The 16,447-nt window shown below is 43.0% G+C and overlaps 1 protein-coding gene across 3 annotated transcripts in view; it reads right to left on the minus strand.

The window, feature by feature from the left end:
- The window catches only part of bcas3 (BCAS3 microtubule associated cell migration factor), a 326,574-nt gene that overhangs the window by 252,260 nt on the left and 57,867 nt on the right, over positions 1–16,447 (minus strand). For all 3 annotated transcript variants that reach the window (XM_078246922.1, XM_078246921.1, XM_078246923.1), the window contains exons 14-15: positions 13,350–13,483; positions 7,396–7,732 (exon numbers count right to left, since the gene is read on the minus strand). In XM_078246922.1, coding sequence (XP_078103048.1) covers positions 7,396–7,732; positions 13,350–13,483 — 471 coding nt within the window. The remainder of the gene's footprint in view (positions 1–7,395; positions 7,733–13,349; positions 13,484–16,447) is intronic.

Consider the following 16,447-nt stretch of genomic DNA (forward strand, 5'->3'; position numbering starts at 1 on the left):
ATGTCATAGCAACTACAATGGGATGTAGAAGTAAGAAAGGGAGGAAGAAAACTTGAAATGAAAGAGCAAAGGAAAATGTATTTAAAAAAAAAAAATACGATGAACATGTGGGCATGTGGTGGCTTTACGAAAAACTGGTTAGCTCAGTCTCAGGCTGGATACTGATCCAAGGCAGACAGCTCATCATGATGACTAAAATCTGGACAAGTCATCTATCTCATGGTTTCATACTGTTTACACGTTTTTGAAATGAACATGCGATCTCGCTCTGGTAAATCCATCTGCTATCTGTGTGAAACAGAGATTTCGACATATTCAACTGTACTCTGTAACTATTTAACTTACAGTACCTATACTGTCAAAAACAGGGTCACAGTAAGGTCGTGTGCATACGTGTCAAACACCAGCAGTTATGAGGTAATGCTTCCTCGGCATTGATCTCAGCAGAGTTGGTGTTTTTCACCACAGGACGATGACTGACGAAGGGGAGAGCTGGGGGAGGAGGGAGGCGAAATAAAACAAAAGTCCAAACCCAAATAAGCAAGCCGTCAGCCTCTAATAGCAGCAAGGAAGTGTCCCTTTATCAACAAGTGAATTAACAGTTTCCCGTCACACCTTATTTTTTGCCTCCCCCCCCCCCTTCTCTCTGAACCAGTGCCAGGGCCCAGATGGCCCAGCGATCGGACCACCATGGCTTTTGCTCGGTGAGGAAACAAATCTGTTGCACTGACTAATAGCCTCGTGTTGATGTTTAATGGTGGGGAAGTGTACGACCAGAGCTGTCTATACACACGAAAGGCACCCAAGCCTGTTAAAAAATGCACACCAAGTCATAACTGTCATGGGAATGTCCCAGAAAAGGGGAAAGCGGGAGACATTTCACATATTTCATTCTGGAAAGAACAGAAAGAGTGGTGAGTAGAAAGAGAGTGTAGAAAAGCTGACCCCTAATCAGTAGATAAAAGCATCATCTCCATCTACAGCACCGCGCTAGAGGGCAAAGTACAGACCTTTGCAAAAAAATATGAACACAGATCAAATGAAAAAAATCAATTATGGTTTTCAGATTATTATGATCAAGTTGGTTTCGGAGCGATTAAAACCTGTTTGCACTGCACTCTGCTGTATTATACAGTACACTGTGGTTGGATCTGAAAAAACATCTGAATAATAACTCTACAGTGGCTGCCATGTGCCTGGTATAGCCTCAATAACCTCTGCCCTGTGCAGAGAAACTGCACTCACTAATCATGCCTTGTATGCGCTGGGCCACAGACGAACCGCGCTTTACAGCGTGGGACGGTCACATTGTGGGTCATCACCTCAAATGACAATACATTGATCACACAGAGGATAGGCTTTGGGGGGGAAAAAAAAGGGGGGGGGGGGGGTGGTGCTGGGAGGTAGAAAATGTGCTGTACAGGGTACGTAAATAGCAATTCCAGATTTTAACGGTGACAAGAGAACGGGCAATTGCAGCCTCTATTTTAAGGCTTGCCGGTGGAACTGAGCTGGCAGCTTTGAGAAGGATGTGTACTTTTCTACAGTTCCTTCCCAAAAATCAACGCTGTCCACGCTGGCGACAATCACAGAGCAGCTGTTGTGGCTAGGTGGCCCGGCCCCAGCTTGCCTCACCCTGCTGCTTTCTGCCAGCCTAAGAAAACCGCCTTCACTGCCCAAAATTCACACCGGACTCGCAAAAACAGGCGGAAAGCAGACACTAAAGCAAATGTGACTCAGTGTGTTTGCATCCGGTGAAAACGGCTTATCAACGCTGGTGGCAGTCGTAGTGGTAGAGGGGGTTGGATTTCTAAATTTAAATGTGGCAGGATGCTTTGGAGACAATATCTTTAAAATGACAGACACAGAGGCCTACATGACCTTGCCACACAGAGATCTCACTGGTACACTGATAATGACCTGTATGCATGCACTTTTTGGCACTTTTGCACCATGTAAATATATGCTGGCTTCTGAGGGCGAGAATCATCTTGTTTTGGTGCAAGAGCTTGTTTGACAAGTTTAATTTAGCATTGACGTAATTCTCCCAGAAACACCCAGAGAAGCTCAGAAATGCACTGTATAAGTAAATAAAATTACAGCGTGCATAATCGCTGCTGCTAAGACCATTACATTAAAAATAAGTGCACTGCAGTGGCGCCCTGACAGCTCACCTGGTTGAGTGAGCGCCCGATGTACAGAGGCTCAATCCAGTGCAGTGGCCTGGGGTTCAATTCCGACCTGCGGCCCTTTGCTGCATGTCATTCCCCCTCTCTCTCCCCTTTCATGTCTTCAGCTGTCCTATATAAATAAAGGCCTACACTGCCCAAAACTTAATCTTAAAAAAAAGAAATAACCCTCACTGCAGAAAGGGCAAGCAAGCCATATCTTATTACATTTTATTTTCAACACAATTTGCATTATATTATTACACATAACTGCTCTTGGTTTTTCTGAGTAAGATATCCAATCTACTTTTCCAATCAAGCTTTATAATGGCAAATCTTTTTTTTTTTTTTTTTAAACTCTCAAATATTAAAATCAGTATCAGCCGCAAAAATCTTTTATTTGTCTGACTATAGAGGCTAGCTGTCCCACAATCCAATGCCTCATCTGCAAGAAGAAATATGGCAGTGATGCCCTTGGCCTTAAAACGCACCGGATCGCCGGCAATCCAGTTACGATAATTTGGACGATAGACTGTTTGGTTTCGCATTGTGCATTAAAATCCACGTATAAACTTTTGTCAATATGAACATGCTACATGTCGTTACATTCTCCGCGATGTAACTGTTCAGTTCATTTTACAGAAATCATAAGCACCAAAGCAGGATTCCTTTAGATTCACCGGAATAATAAGTCGAGAAAACATGGTGATTGCCTTCCTGTGAGCTGGTCATAAATACCGAATGTGGTTATTTACCACTGAACAAAATTATAAAACGCTGAGCAGCACTTTTTTTTTTTTTTTTTTCTCCTCATGAGCTGAACTCAAAGATCTAAGACTTTTTCTATGTAAACAAAAGGCTTATTTCTCTCAAATCTGTCTAAATCTGTGTTAGTGAGCACTTCTCCTTTGCCGAGAAAATCCATCCACCTCACATGTGTGGCATATCAAGATGCTGATTAGACAGCATGGTTATCGCACAGGTGTGCCTTAGGCTGGCCACAATAAAAGGTAAAACGTGCAGTTTTACTGGGGGCATCCGGGGAGGGTCCGAAAACCAGTCAGTATCTGGTGTTATGGTTAGGGTTTCTCTCTCTCGTCGTCGTAACCGACTTGAGCGGGCAAATGCTCACGTTCGATGGCATCTGGCACTTTTGAGGTGTTCTCCTCACGGATGAACCCTAACACCCTAACCCTAACACCAGATACTGACTGGTTTTCGGACCCCCCCACCCCCGGACCTCCCCAATACAGTAAAACTGCACATTTTAGAGTGGCCTTTTATTGTGGCCAGCCTAAGGCACACCTGTGCAACAATCATGCTGTGTCTAATCAGCATCTTGATATGCCACACATGTGAGGTGGATGGATTTTCTCGGCAAAGGAGAAGTGCTCACTAACACAGATTTAGACAGATTTGAGAGAAATAAGCCTTTTGTTTACATAGAAAAAGTCTTAGATCTTTGAGTTCAGCTCATAAAAAATGAGGACAAAAACAAAAGTGTTGCGTTTATAATTTTGTTCAGTATATATTCCTGTCCACTGATCAAAAGAATGAAAATCATTCATAAAAAATGATCCAAGAACTATCTGTTCGTCAAACAAAAACCAAAACTAAGTAAAACAATAGTTTCTTTTCTTCCTGCACTATATTGTTGAGTATGCTCGTTGTCGTTAGGTTGATGCCCACAAAATGAAAGTATCCCCACCTTTTTTTTTGTTTACTTTTTTCACCCGGAGACAACCCTTTAAGTACAGCAAGCGCTCCCACTGTGAAAGGCCAGTGGCCTCCGTCTGGCTCTACGCAGCCAGGGTACAACGAGCTGTCATTGGCTAAAAGAGCTATTAATATACAACTGGGGGTGCTCGCTTACCATTAATCCTGAAAGCAGTCACCCTTTGGTTGATTTTTAAAAATGTGTGTAGAAGTTGGAGGTCTAAAAAGGTCTGGGAGCCACTTCTCCAGATGACACATTATTCTGCTTGTGTGTTGTATTCTTTGCAGTGTGGATAAAAAGGTGCAGGTGCTTTCAGAAACACGTCTGATGTGATCACAGCCCCCAAGCGCAGACATACCCCACTTTACAAAATAAGGGAAAGTCAAACACTTTGAACTTAAAAAGTGTTAGACAGTACTATATGAATGAGGTTGTAACACTATAAGAACACAACGTGACTAACTTGTAGTTCACACAGTAAGGGGCTTTGTGGGGTTTTTTTAGAAAGTGTGCTAGTGTCAGTATGGTATGGATTAACACCTTGACAAAAAGCGGTGTGAAACCTGACTTCAATTTCCTGTGGACTACATTTTACACTGTAATATATCAGTTATGAAAACCTTCAATTTTCTTCTAAAGAGTCTAGCAAGTTCACTGCAACTCACTGGAATATATGAGTCTGACCTGCTCCTTTTTTGTATTTCACCATAAAAAAAAAAAAAGTTTTGTACATAGTGTATCTTCTTCAAATGTACACATACACACACACATGCACACACACTCAATAAGGTATCAATGTGAGGACTAATTGTTGACAGGTGGCCCTAATGCTCTCCTTTGAAACAAAAGTGTGATTTACGACCATGCTCCCCGAGAGTCCGGCTGTCAGCGCTGCTGCTACTACAAACTTATCTTTCTCTCTCTCTGTCTGTCACTCCTCCTCCTTTAGTCCCCCTGCTCTATCTCTCCTTCATTTTTCTCAATCGTACCTCATTACTTTGCTCACTCACTTTCACCTCCTACCCCACTTTGATGTTTCTGTCCCTCTCTGTCTCTCATCGCAGCGGAGCAGCGACTCTCCAAACTCAGACATCCTTTTAATGTTTGATGGCCTATTTTTCACAGTGTGGAGGAATGTATGTGTGTGTGTGTGTGTGTGTGTGTGTGTGTGTGTGTGTGTGTGTGTGTGTGTGTGTGTGTGTATTTTAGTGTAAGGGTTACTGAGGGGTCTGGGTCTAGACAAGGAAGACAGGACGGAGAGAGGAAACAAAGGCGCCATCTTTCAAGCCAGTGTGTGTATGTGTGTATGTGTGTGCGCTTGTTCGTGGCTGGGGGTGCAGTGTGAGTTCTGGGGCAGGCAGATAACAATATGACTTTAACCTGACCTCATGGTCCCAGCATCTTCTGTCACCTATTATGGCCCATATGAAGACTGAAAGAAAAGACTGCAAGGAGAGGGATAAGTGATATGGATAACATTTTCTATCACAGTATATGTGATTCTATTAATCAATATTAAGATATATATATATATAGATATATATATATATATATAAATATATAATTTAAAAAATAATAATTATTGATTTTCAAATATTGTACCTGTCAATACAGAACAAAATATTCTGTAGCGTTTTGCCGTCAATACTGCTGTCAATACATCTTTGCTGTAATCAAATAAGTATATATTTATTTTTATGGGAAACATACATGTGTACAGACAAGGCTAGCAGCAGCAGCGCCGAGTCAGACACCTTTCTGGTGTGCAAAGACATAGAAAACGCCACTCAGCCGCCACGCAACAGAAACGTCACGCTCACGCCACGCAGCCAGTGTGCAGGAGGCCTAAGAGGATTTCGTTGTCTGCGTTCTTTGGTTTTCTATTTGTTGATAAACGAGGTTGCAGTTTATAGTGTTGTGTATCTAAGTTTATATCTTATATATATATATATATATATATATATATATATATATATATATATATATATATATATATATATATATATGTGTGTGTGTGTGTGTGTGTGTGTGTGTGTGTGTGTGTGTGTGTGTGTGTGTTCTTAGACGGTTTGATGATTTGTTGGTTTATTATTAAGAGGATAGTGTTTTCCCTCGTGTGTTCTTGTGCTGCCTTTCCCTCCTTTACCCATCTACACACCTGCTCTGAATTAGCATAGTTAGTCCTCCATGCTCCCAGAGTTGTTAACAGCCAATCAGCTCCCTGCCTGTTCTCCTGCCTAATCACCTCATTTCCCTCCCTGAGCTTTCTGCCCTTCTCTCTACCTGCACTTCATCCCATCACCAGATTAGTTTGTATTCAAGTTTTCAGTTTTCAGTTCAGTCTTTGTTGGATCCTTGGTTGCGTTCTGGTTTAATCAGCTCTGCCTGGCCTGCACAAACCGTGAAGTAAAAGTTATTTGTTCTTTCTATTGCCTGCAGACTGCTGTGTTTGGGTCCGTCTGCTCCACTCTCCATGACATGAGTTACAATAAACCAAAACTAGCTGGAAGGAAAACTGTTAAAAAAAATAAAAAAATAAAAAAAATTAGGGGAGCTGATCTTCTGTGAAATATATCTGCCAGCTTCCTCCGTGAACTTGATTTTACAATTCAATAACTTTCCATGACACTCATGCTTTAAAAATGTAATTTCATCCTAAATTGATTAAGTATTTCAAAAGGTTAGAGATTTGGTTTCCGCTCCATTACGCTGACAACCATCTAGCGCAATGAGCATATAAGAGACGCTGTAAACTACATTCTACTGTATTATGTAAAATTACCCATTAATCAATTCCTAGTAATTTGGTTCTCTGAAGTGTTTCAGTTCTTGTCCTCGTCCTGGCTGCAGTATACATATCAAAGCTCAGGGATATTCCTGGAAATCCAAGACTAATGAGAACTGTGATATTTTACACTGTAACACCTCTGGGGTCAAGCAGTGCAGTTGACACAATGTGTGTGTTATTCAGTGTTTAGCTATGTCAAATAGGGACACACAGACAGTGTGAGCAGCCTGAACTGCTGTTTGACAAACAAGGTAGACGAGGTTGTGGCAGACAGTCCCTGGAAAACAGCTACTGAGATGACCAGTCACTGGAAACACGCACATGCACGCATGCACACGCACACACACACGCACGCACGCTGTTGTTGTTTGGTTTTACAGCACATTCACTGTATGGTTCAGCTCTCATCAACCTCAGAAGGCAGCCTTTCCTAACAAAAAAGCTGTGATATACTTACTTGCACACAAAGAGCAAAACACTTTTCTCAGGAGTTGGTGATTAAATCACAGCTAAAAGGAGAGTGAATATCATTTTTTTTTTTTTGTCTGTTGGATGTGTCAATAGTTAAATGTTTGCTAGCACACTTGTAACTGACTTTAGTATAGCTTCTTAAGCTTTCTATCAATTCTTAACATGCCATAATATGACCCTGTGAACTCTGGACATGCAAAGAAGCAACAACATCAGCAGGCCTTTACTCCTCCTCCCTCCTTCCTCCTCACCGTGCAGTGGAGACCCAGAGGGGCTGCTGGACAGGCCAGGAATGGGGCTACAGCGGCCCCCGATGCCGCCTCCTCCACCCAGGATGCAGCCACCTCCTCCTATGCCTCCTCCTCCTGCTCCTCCTCCTAACGCAGCAACCCTGTTCAGCTCCTGTTCGATCTCCTCCAGGCCAGCGCTCTTTTGGAAGCGAGACATCCTGTTGACGACCCGCGGGGACATGTGCGTGCGGGCACAGGGCGCACCGCCATAGGGGTTGACGGGAAATACATGGGTCGTGCCGCGGAGGGTGCTGATGGCTACCCAGCGACTGTCCTGGCTGAAACACATGTCCTGGACCTGGACAGAGACAGGACAAGTACAGAAAGGGGACAGGTACAGAGGTCAGGGGACAGTAGGAGGATGAGGCAGAGAATGTGCAGATGAGGGATGAATTACGCGCTGTATTTCCATCCACTATGCTCATGATTGAGTGTTGAATAGCTCAAAGGAGCAACACGGACAGTGAACAGCCAACTAATGTAGCTATACGACAGTGTCGTGTTAGAAGATGTAAATACTTAATGAAGGTATCTACGCTGTGCCAGCTCTGGTTTGGGAGATTTCTGAGTGTGTGCCTGTGCCATCGAGTTGGTCTGACCATGACAAAACACAAGTGAAAATCATTTAATTTGAATCATTAAAAGTGTGATTTAAAATTGAAGATTTAATCTTATTACCGAGAACATCAAGAAGTTATATACTAAGTACAATGTTTTGACATTTTACATCAGTACATATCTAGTCTCACTTTGCCAGACCTTTCTCCACAACGCTGTGGAGGAGGGTCTGGCTAGTCTACACAGCATTTCAGGATGGGAGAAAAACGTGCTCTGGTTTATTGGCATTTCTTTTCATTACTATTTCTCCTGGCACTTTACATACAGTATACTCACTAACTCCCAGATATTTGTTTCAGGTTTGGTTTCAGCAGCTCCATCTCACTTCTCAACATTGCTATTACCTGGATGGATTTTTTGAACTGTGTTATATTCTTTAGCACTCAGCTTAGAGAAATATGCACCGTGGAAATAAACTGCATCAAACCCCAGGCTGCCCAGAACATTGTCACACAGATAAACAAACCTGTCTGAGGTGCTTGACAAAAGTCGACCAGGGCGAGAGGATTAGACAATTGGCAATCTTTTGGCAAAGGTGACAATGTCATACGAGCTTGTTTGCTGATAAAATAAATGCATGACTAAGAAAAAAACTCAAAAGAGTTGATGGCATCTCTTCTCCTACTCAAACACTGACTGACTGACTGACTGACTGACTGAATCTTAGGGAGCAGACACTTGAAAAGATAGGATCTCCCTGAGCATGTTAGACATGAAGGAAACCAGACAGATAGGCTGCAAGATACAATAAAGCAACTGAGAGTGGGAGAACGAAAATGAAAAAAGAAAAAGGAATGAGGTGACAGACTGAAATCAGCATCTATCATTCGACATACTGTATGGAAAAAAAAAAAAAGAAAAAAAAAAAAAAATAGAGGCTGGAGAAAAATGGATGGGACTGTAATAAATGAAAGCAGAGGTTCAGGAGAAAGTTACTATGAGGAATGTCTAACTCGGCTAGCAAGCATGTCAGCCAATCAGAGAGACAGCTCTGTACCTGCAGGCCTCTCTAATCTTTTGCCAGGTCAGGCTAGGTAATTGTACCTAGCAATGACAGTTAATGGGGCATCCTCTGCATACCAGACAGTTACTTTACTTCACAAAGATGAGTGAAAGAGAAGGCCTGACCTTTGCTTGGGCTGATTAGGGATCACTTGGAGATGAGAAAGGGCTACTTTGTGTGTACCGTAATTGGTCATAATAGACCTGTCAGAGCTCCCACTGTAAATGGGTGTCTGGACTTTACTGTCAAATCCATTTTTACCAGGCAGGGGATTACCTGAATGGTGGCGATGATGGTACAGTCATAGTGTGACAACCATGCAGATACCAAACAGTTGTCAAATGTTATCTTAAAAAGGTGGAATGTAACTGTATTCAGCCACATGCATGTGCTGGTGTGGAGGAGCACATTCCAGAGAGGCTGGAAAGTTTTCCCTCCTGTATTTGATGACATCCGTGGCAGTCAGAGAGATGCCAAGAAGACATGTTTAATGCTTCTGACTTCTTTTTTTTTTTTTTTTTTTTTTTTTTTTAAATCAGTGGAAAAGATTCACCTTAGAGGAACTTTGCAGGAATGACAAGCATGTGACAAAGATGGACAGGGGGATAAGATTGAAGAGAGAGGACAAGCATACACACGAACATAAATGAAAGTGTATCTCCATTAGAAAAGGGAATATAAATAAGATCAATGACAGAAAGAAAAGCAAACAGGGGTTTTGTGGTTGACTGCAGGTTTAATCCTTTGCTCATTGTTTAACTAATATTCTGGATTGCCAATATGCAAGGCCTAATGTTAGAAATAGGAAAGTAGCTTGAAGTAGTTTGTGTGGTCAACCTGTACAATAATGGATAATACTCATATTGACTAAATAAATTGATGTTATGGAATTTATCAAGAGATCAGAAGCCAGACCTTAGCAGATTCAGGACATGAAATGACCCATTTTAAACTCTGTCTTAACATAGAGACAGAGTGCAACGCGTCATACTTTGAAAACCACGCTCTGGAAAGTGATGAATTGTTCTTAACTCAGGTTTGGACGAGACTTAATTGCATTTTGTCTCTATGGCGAGATAGGACATGGGCTTGGCGGAGGTCTGCGCTTTCCGAGTGCCCTTCCAGTTCTTCCCTGCCTTTGTTTGCGCGGTGTTGTATATCTTTGCGCATTACTACAACCTGTGGGTCAGTGGAATAGTGAGAACCCATTGGCAGGACTTTGTATTTTGTCACACATACAAAACTGGGACCCACTCACAGAAAAACCGCTCCATAGCGCTACTAGAGACCATAAACAGGGTTTCGCAGTAATGGGGTTCCACCCCTGTAACCTCAGTGACTAACCCTCTCCAGTTTGCCCAATGGCTTCACTCTCATCTACATTCTGGTCCACCTTCAGTCCCTTACAGCTGCTATCAGCTGCAGGTCTGTTTACCTGGCCTCGGGTCACTGACAGCCAGCCGCATGTTTGGCCACTGGAGACAGATAAGGCGTCTCTCCACCCACCTAACTGAAGACTTTATCACTTTTCACTGTGTGGCTGACTGTGTGTGTGTGTGTGTGTGTGTGTGTGTGTGTGTGTGTGTGTGTGTGTGTGTGTGTGTTTTTTGCGGTGATAACCTCTGGCCTAGCACTAAGCTAGGGCAGGCTTTCAGTGTTTACAACGGATAGGATCAAAGCAGGCTCAGTGTGCAACCGGTCAGCGGACCTGCCGTTTGGTTATCCATTAACGATAGGCGGGCTGTGAGAATGTGCGTGTGTGAGTGTGTGAGTGTGTGTGTGTGTGTGTGTGTGTGTGTGTGTGTGTTTGTGATCGTGTGTTTTCCCAGTCAATAATCCTGAACCGAACAAGGCCTTAAGTAGTTTTCAGGGCTCTACAGTGAAAGTTTTTCACTTGCATATGCCCCTAAAAATAGATATGTGCGAAGCGGAATGGCGTTAACACCTAACATTACATCCAAATTGTGATAGCTCGCATTTTCTAAATCAAAACAACTTAACCTTATCAGGCTAATTAACAGTCCCATGCTTGACATCACGTCATACTAGGCAAATTAAGGTTATCATAATAGAGGAGATTCTTATGTTAAGGATCGTTGATGCCCTTGAGAGCCAGGATCTTTTTCTTTCTACTTGTTTAGACAGCCATTTACCAAATAGATTTCCTTTTAACAAACTGCAACCATAAAAAACAATCATACAGTTGTACAACGTTTCTGTGTAAGTTTGATTTTGTTTCAGAAAGGATGGAATAATTACTAAAGGGCAGTGAGTGAGTGAACGTGTCGCAACTTTTTAGGAGTTATTTGCTTTATGAGCCAGAACCGTATCGGTACTCACTAACTCCGGTCCCGAGCCAATTGCAGCTAATTACCGCCACCTACTGACAGAAAAGATGGATTAAGTGCTAGGAAGACAGTTCTGGGTTATGTCCCTCTGAAGTTAAAATTATATTTTAGCCTACACTGATCTCATGGCCTCTCTGGAATCCAATTGATGAAAATTTGTTGCAGCAACGGAAAACTTGAATCCCTGTGTGAGAACATTTCAAACTACTTTAAAAAGGAAACCAAACAGAGCCAGCATTTTCATAATGTGTGTCTTAAAAGAAAACAGTAATTTTTCAAAGATGTTCTCCTCAAATGCTACAATTCAGAAGTGGTATGTGCAAAAAAAGAAATAATAAAATAAAAAATAAGAAGCCCTCCTTTTATTAGATTTGCAAGACAGAGGAGAATGGAGGGGGCAAGAGGAAAGAGATTGGAACATGTAATGATTTGTTCTTATGTTATTGGGGAAACGGTGGTTGAATGTTTTTCTTAACTTGTCATGGCTGAATTCTCCCACAAATTGTCTCTGTGATAAAATGTGTGTGTGTGTGTGTGTGTGTGTGTGTGTGTGTGTGTGTGTGTGTGTGTGTGTGTGGTTTGGAAGGAAATTAATCTATGCCCAAAGAAAAACACTGCAATGGGACAGTTGAGAGGAGGATCTTTGGATCTTCTACTACTGACAGGAAATAAGGCACCATAAGGCAAATCCCTCTTTAGATAACCATACTTGCTCTATGTCAACTTCTACACACCTGATTCGATTGTGTCAGGAAAACATCTAGCAGTGCGTGGGTCATGCTGCGTGGTGGAGGAAGAGAGCCAGTAAATAATGCTAACTTGACAAGAGAGGCTTTGGTTTGATCTAAATCAAAGCCATTTGCATGCTGGTCCATGCTCTCTGGTTGCTAATGTTCTAATGGTCAAGTACTGTCCCTGTGACGGTTACAATAGCAGCACATGATGGATTAATGTCTTGTTGTAAACTAAAGCTGCTTACACATCAACCAGACAGCCAACCGTCGGCAGAAAAGACAGTTGGACTGATCAGTCTCCCCGAGTTGGTCAAAAAAATGCCTTAGAACACACCGAAGAGACGAGACGTAATACGTCTCCATAACAGCAACTTCATTTAAGGTCGACAAAGGTCAGTTTAAAAGATTTTCGGCAGATTTTGAGAGACTCTAGTCACGCTCATCCCGCTCCCCGTTTCCGGGTTAGCACTCTACCAATCAGATGGGTCATTTGAGTCCGACTGCCGGCAGTGCCCGCCTTCCGATTCAACATGTCAAATCGGCCAAAATGAAGGACAACGGCCCCTCGGACGGACGGCGGCACCGAACACACCAAACAGACTTGAGTCACTGACCTCGCCAGACCGTCCAACGGCCGATTATCGGCTCTGTGTGTCCGGGCCTTAAAGCGCCTGCTAATAATCAGAGTGCTACCTGCTGGCAAAGCAAATCCACAGTCGTTGACCTTTTATTGAAAACACTACAAGAATTGGAACTGGAGTATTTCTGGGTATTTGCTCGACATTACTGTCATCATTGTTCTGCTCTCTGTTGTTAGTCTGTATCCCCCTCATTTAAAGATGGATTCTAATGCTTTTGCTTGGTGTCATAACTATTTCACAACTCTTATTTCTTGTGTAGAGCCTTTTGTTTTATGTGAAGGGACCAACATAAAAAATGGTTTATACGTTCAGTTTAACACACTTATTAATTGTTCTGTTTTATAGAAGTCTGATTGGATGCAGCAACTGATCTGGCAACATATTATCTATAAGAATTGGAAGTGAAATTCAAGGTTAAAGTTAAATTAATTTCCCAAATTGTTCACTGTAAATGCCCATGACAATTTAGAGCTGCTTCAACAACTTGATGATTGTAGTGTGTGTGTGTGTGTGTGTGTGTGTGTGTGTGTGTGTGTGTGTGTGTGTGTGTGTGTGTGTGTGTGTGTCAGACCTTGGCCTCAGTTTCCCCACGATGCAGGGTGTAGAGATGGTGAACAGCGCTCTGTGAGGACGCGCATGGGTGGGTGAGAATCTGGAAGACGTGAAAATCGTGGCCCAGAGTGTCGGCAGTCACCAGCAGCATTCCTACAATAAACACAAGTGCAGTCATCAACATTAGGAATCTCTCCAACAGGTAGCTTCAACATAAACTGGATCATGATTTTGTGATGATTTGTTAGTAGTCCTTATTGCTGCCATGTTTAGTAAAAAAATGTCTGCGTTAACATTGAGAGGTATCCTATTACCCTATCTAACAAATGTGATGCCGTCTAATCTAATCATTTGAGATATAGTCTTTATCGACAACGTTTCATTTCCTGGATTGTTCAGGTTCCGCTGGAAATTCCGCCGGATGTCCCTCTTTTTTTCGGCCGGATGTCCGTTACCTTTGGCTTTCTTTGTGTTGGCATTTTAAACTCTGGTGGATCTATGAGGACTATGGTTAACTGCTCCTCAGATCTCTGCAGGGTAAATCCAGACAGCTAGCTAGACTATCTGTCCAATCTGAGTTTTCTGTTGCACGACTAAAACAACCTTTGAACGTACACATGTTCCACCAAAATAAGTTCCTTCCTGAGGCTATTTTGCAGCGGTAATGTTGCTCCGTCTGGCGCATAGCGCTGCCCAAGACGATTGTGATTGGTTCAAAGAAATGCCAATAAACCAGAGCACGTTTTTCTCCCATCCCGGAATTCTGTGTGGACTAGCCAGACCTTCCTCCGCAGCGCTGTGGAGGAAGGTCTGGCAATGCAATTTGAGATATAGATTGTGAAACAATATGTAAGATTTAGTAGCACTGAATAGTGACTATCCGTTAACAGCAGTAGGCTGGCTCCCCTAGTGGGAATAGTGGGAATTCAGTACATGATCACTTTTTTATTATTATTTTTTGGGCCATTTTAGGCCTTTAATTCCACAGGACAGATGAAGACATGAAAGGGGAGAGAGAGGGGGAATGACATGCAGCAAAGGGTCGCAGGTCGGAGTCGAACCCGGGGCTCCCAGTCTTCAGTAGAAATCATTTGATTTTTTTTATTATGTTAAGCTTAGAGAAAACAAAAATCTCTACCTTTATGTTCCTTTCAAAGTTGACCAAATATTCTCTAAAGAGACTCTAAATTGTGCCAGTGTGTTTAAACACTGCCACTGGTAAACTGATACAAAAACTGTATTTCATTCCAGCGGCTCACACAAAGGGAGCTAACACTACCAACTGTACAGGACACATGCTAGACGGCATGACAGAATTACTGTGCATTTAAAACAAACAAGCCAGCCCATTAAAGCAAAGCCAGCTATCGTTTGTTGTCATAAAATGCAGCCAGTCACTCGCATGATAGCTGGTCTGGTTAAAACAGGGCTTGAGTCGTGTGCTTCCACACAGACAGACAAGATGATGAGTGTCTGTAAAAGAGAAAATCTATGTATTCATACATCCGTGTATGGTCACGGGTGTCTTTGTGTGTGTGTGTGTGTGTGTGTGTGTGTGTGTGTGTGTGTGTGTGTGTGTGTGTGTACACTGAGATTCACCCCCACAGCGTAACCCCCACTGACAGGCCCATTCATTTGGTCCCGTTTTATTTGAAGCCCATCAAACTCCAGAAATTATAGGCCCTCACCATAAACAACATGCTCAACAAACCACACCAGAACAAACCCAGATCTAAACTGGTTCGGTTAGGAAAAACGCTGCTCCGCTTTTCAAGCGCAACCCAATAACCCATCCCAGAAGACCTTTGTGATGTTACAAACAAACCCCGTAGGTTGGGCAGTAACTCAAAATGTTAGAAACGCATCACTGATACAGAGTGTAAGATTTGAATAAAATGTCCAAACCTCTGTCTTTTTTTGACGACTCCCAGACATAAATGACATTTAAGTAATTAGTAATTTTCCTCTGAGTTTTTCCCCATGGAATCATTTACGTGAAGGCTGCAGTAGGTTTTAATTAGTGGCTGGGCTTTATTGGGTGGCATGTCAAATGTGAAAAGAGGAGGAATGGCATGAGATTAAAAGGATTCAGCAACACGTGCGAGGAAGATGGAAAACACTCCCTCTCTGGAAAAAAATTTAAAAAAAAAAGCCAAGTGTGCTACAAAATTTTGCACATTCATTCAGAGTTGAAAGGTTTCTTCTTTTTTTTTGTGTGTGTGTATGACTGAAGAACAGTTATATTTAAAGATGATGAAGAGGTGGAATGAGGGAGGTACAGAGTGGCTGAGCAATGGGGTCATGCAGATTATCATAGGTGGAGGGAGGAAAGCGGAAGAGAAGCCAAGTGAAGTGTGCATTAAGACAGTGGTTAGCTATTCATGCTGTATCAGAGCGACCAGAAAGCCAGAGAGCTAAGGCCCAGGGCCTGTAAACTCTTGAAAACCCACGCCCCAAACGAGGTGCCAAGCCACAAGAAGCATTTGCGTCAACTGGGAATACAGAGAAAAAAGGGACGGGGCCCTTCTAATTATAGAGTCTGGAAACGGAAGCGCAGGGTGATTAGGAGTTGAGGCGCTGCGGTCTGTTTATCTGGGAGCTTCCTCTCGCTCTCGAACCCTCTCTCCCCCACTCTTTCTTGCTTTCTTCCTTCTCTCTCTGTTTTGGTCAGGCCCCGCCCACCCAGTGGCTGGAGTGTCTGGCCCCTGGGTTTCTGAGACTTGGCTGCTGTGTTCTGGCAGGGGCCGGCGTTTCTCTTCTGCTGATGGTAGAGTCTGGGCTCCAAAAAAGTAACAGCTCAGAAAAGCTGGAGAGCTTTGTATGCGCGAGCGCCCGAGGACTGGGGCTTTTGTGGCCTTGTTGAAATACAGAGGCCCTCGCCGAGAGGCGTCAGTCGGTTAGCCCGCAGGATGGCCAAATTAAAAAGTAGCTGAGCCGCTCGGCGGGTGAAAAGAGAGGGTTTCAGGGAAACCAGAGGCTGGCCGGAGCAGGGTTTGACACGTCCTATTTATAACACCTCGTCCCAGGGGTTACAGTGTTATTTACGATGTTTCAGTACCAAAATCGCTGGCACACGCACTTAGACATGCGCTAAACTGGAAGGGATGACCTCTAATT

This window comes from Sander vitreus, chromosome 3 (genome assembly GCF_031162955.1).
Source record: "Sander vitreus isolate 19-12246 chromosome 3, sanVit1, whole genome shotgun sequence".
Lineage (NCBI taxonomy): Eukaryota > Metazoa > Chordata > Actinopteri > Perciformes > Percidae > Sander > Sander vitreus.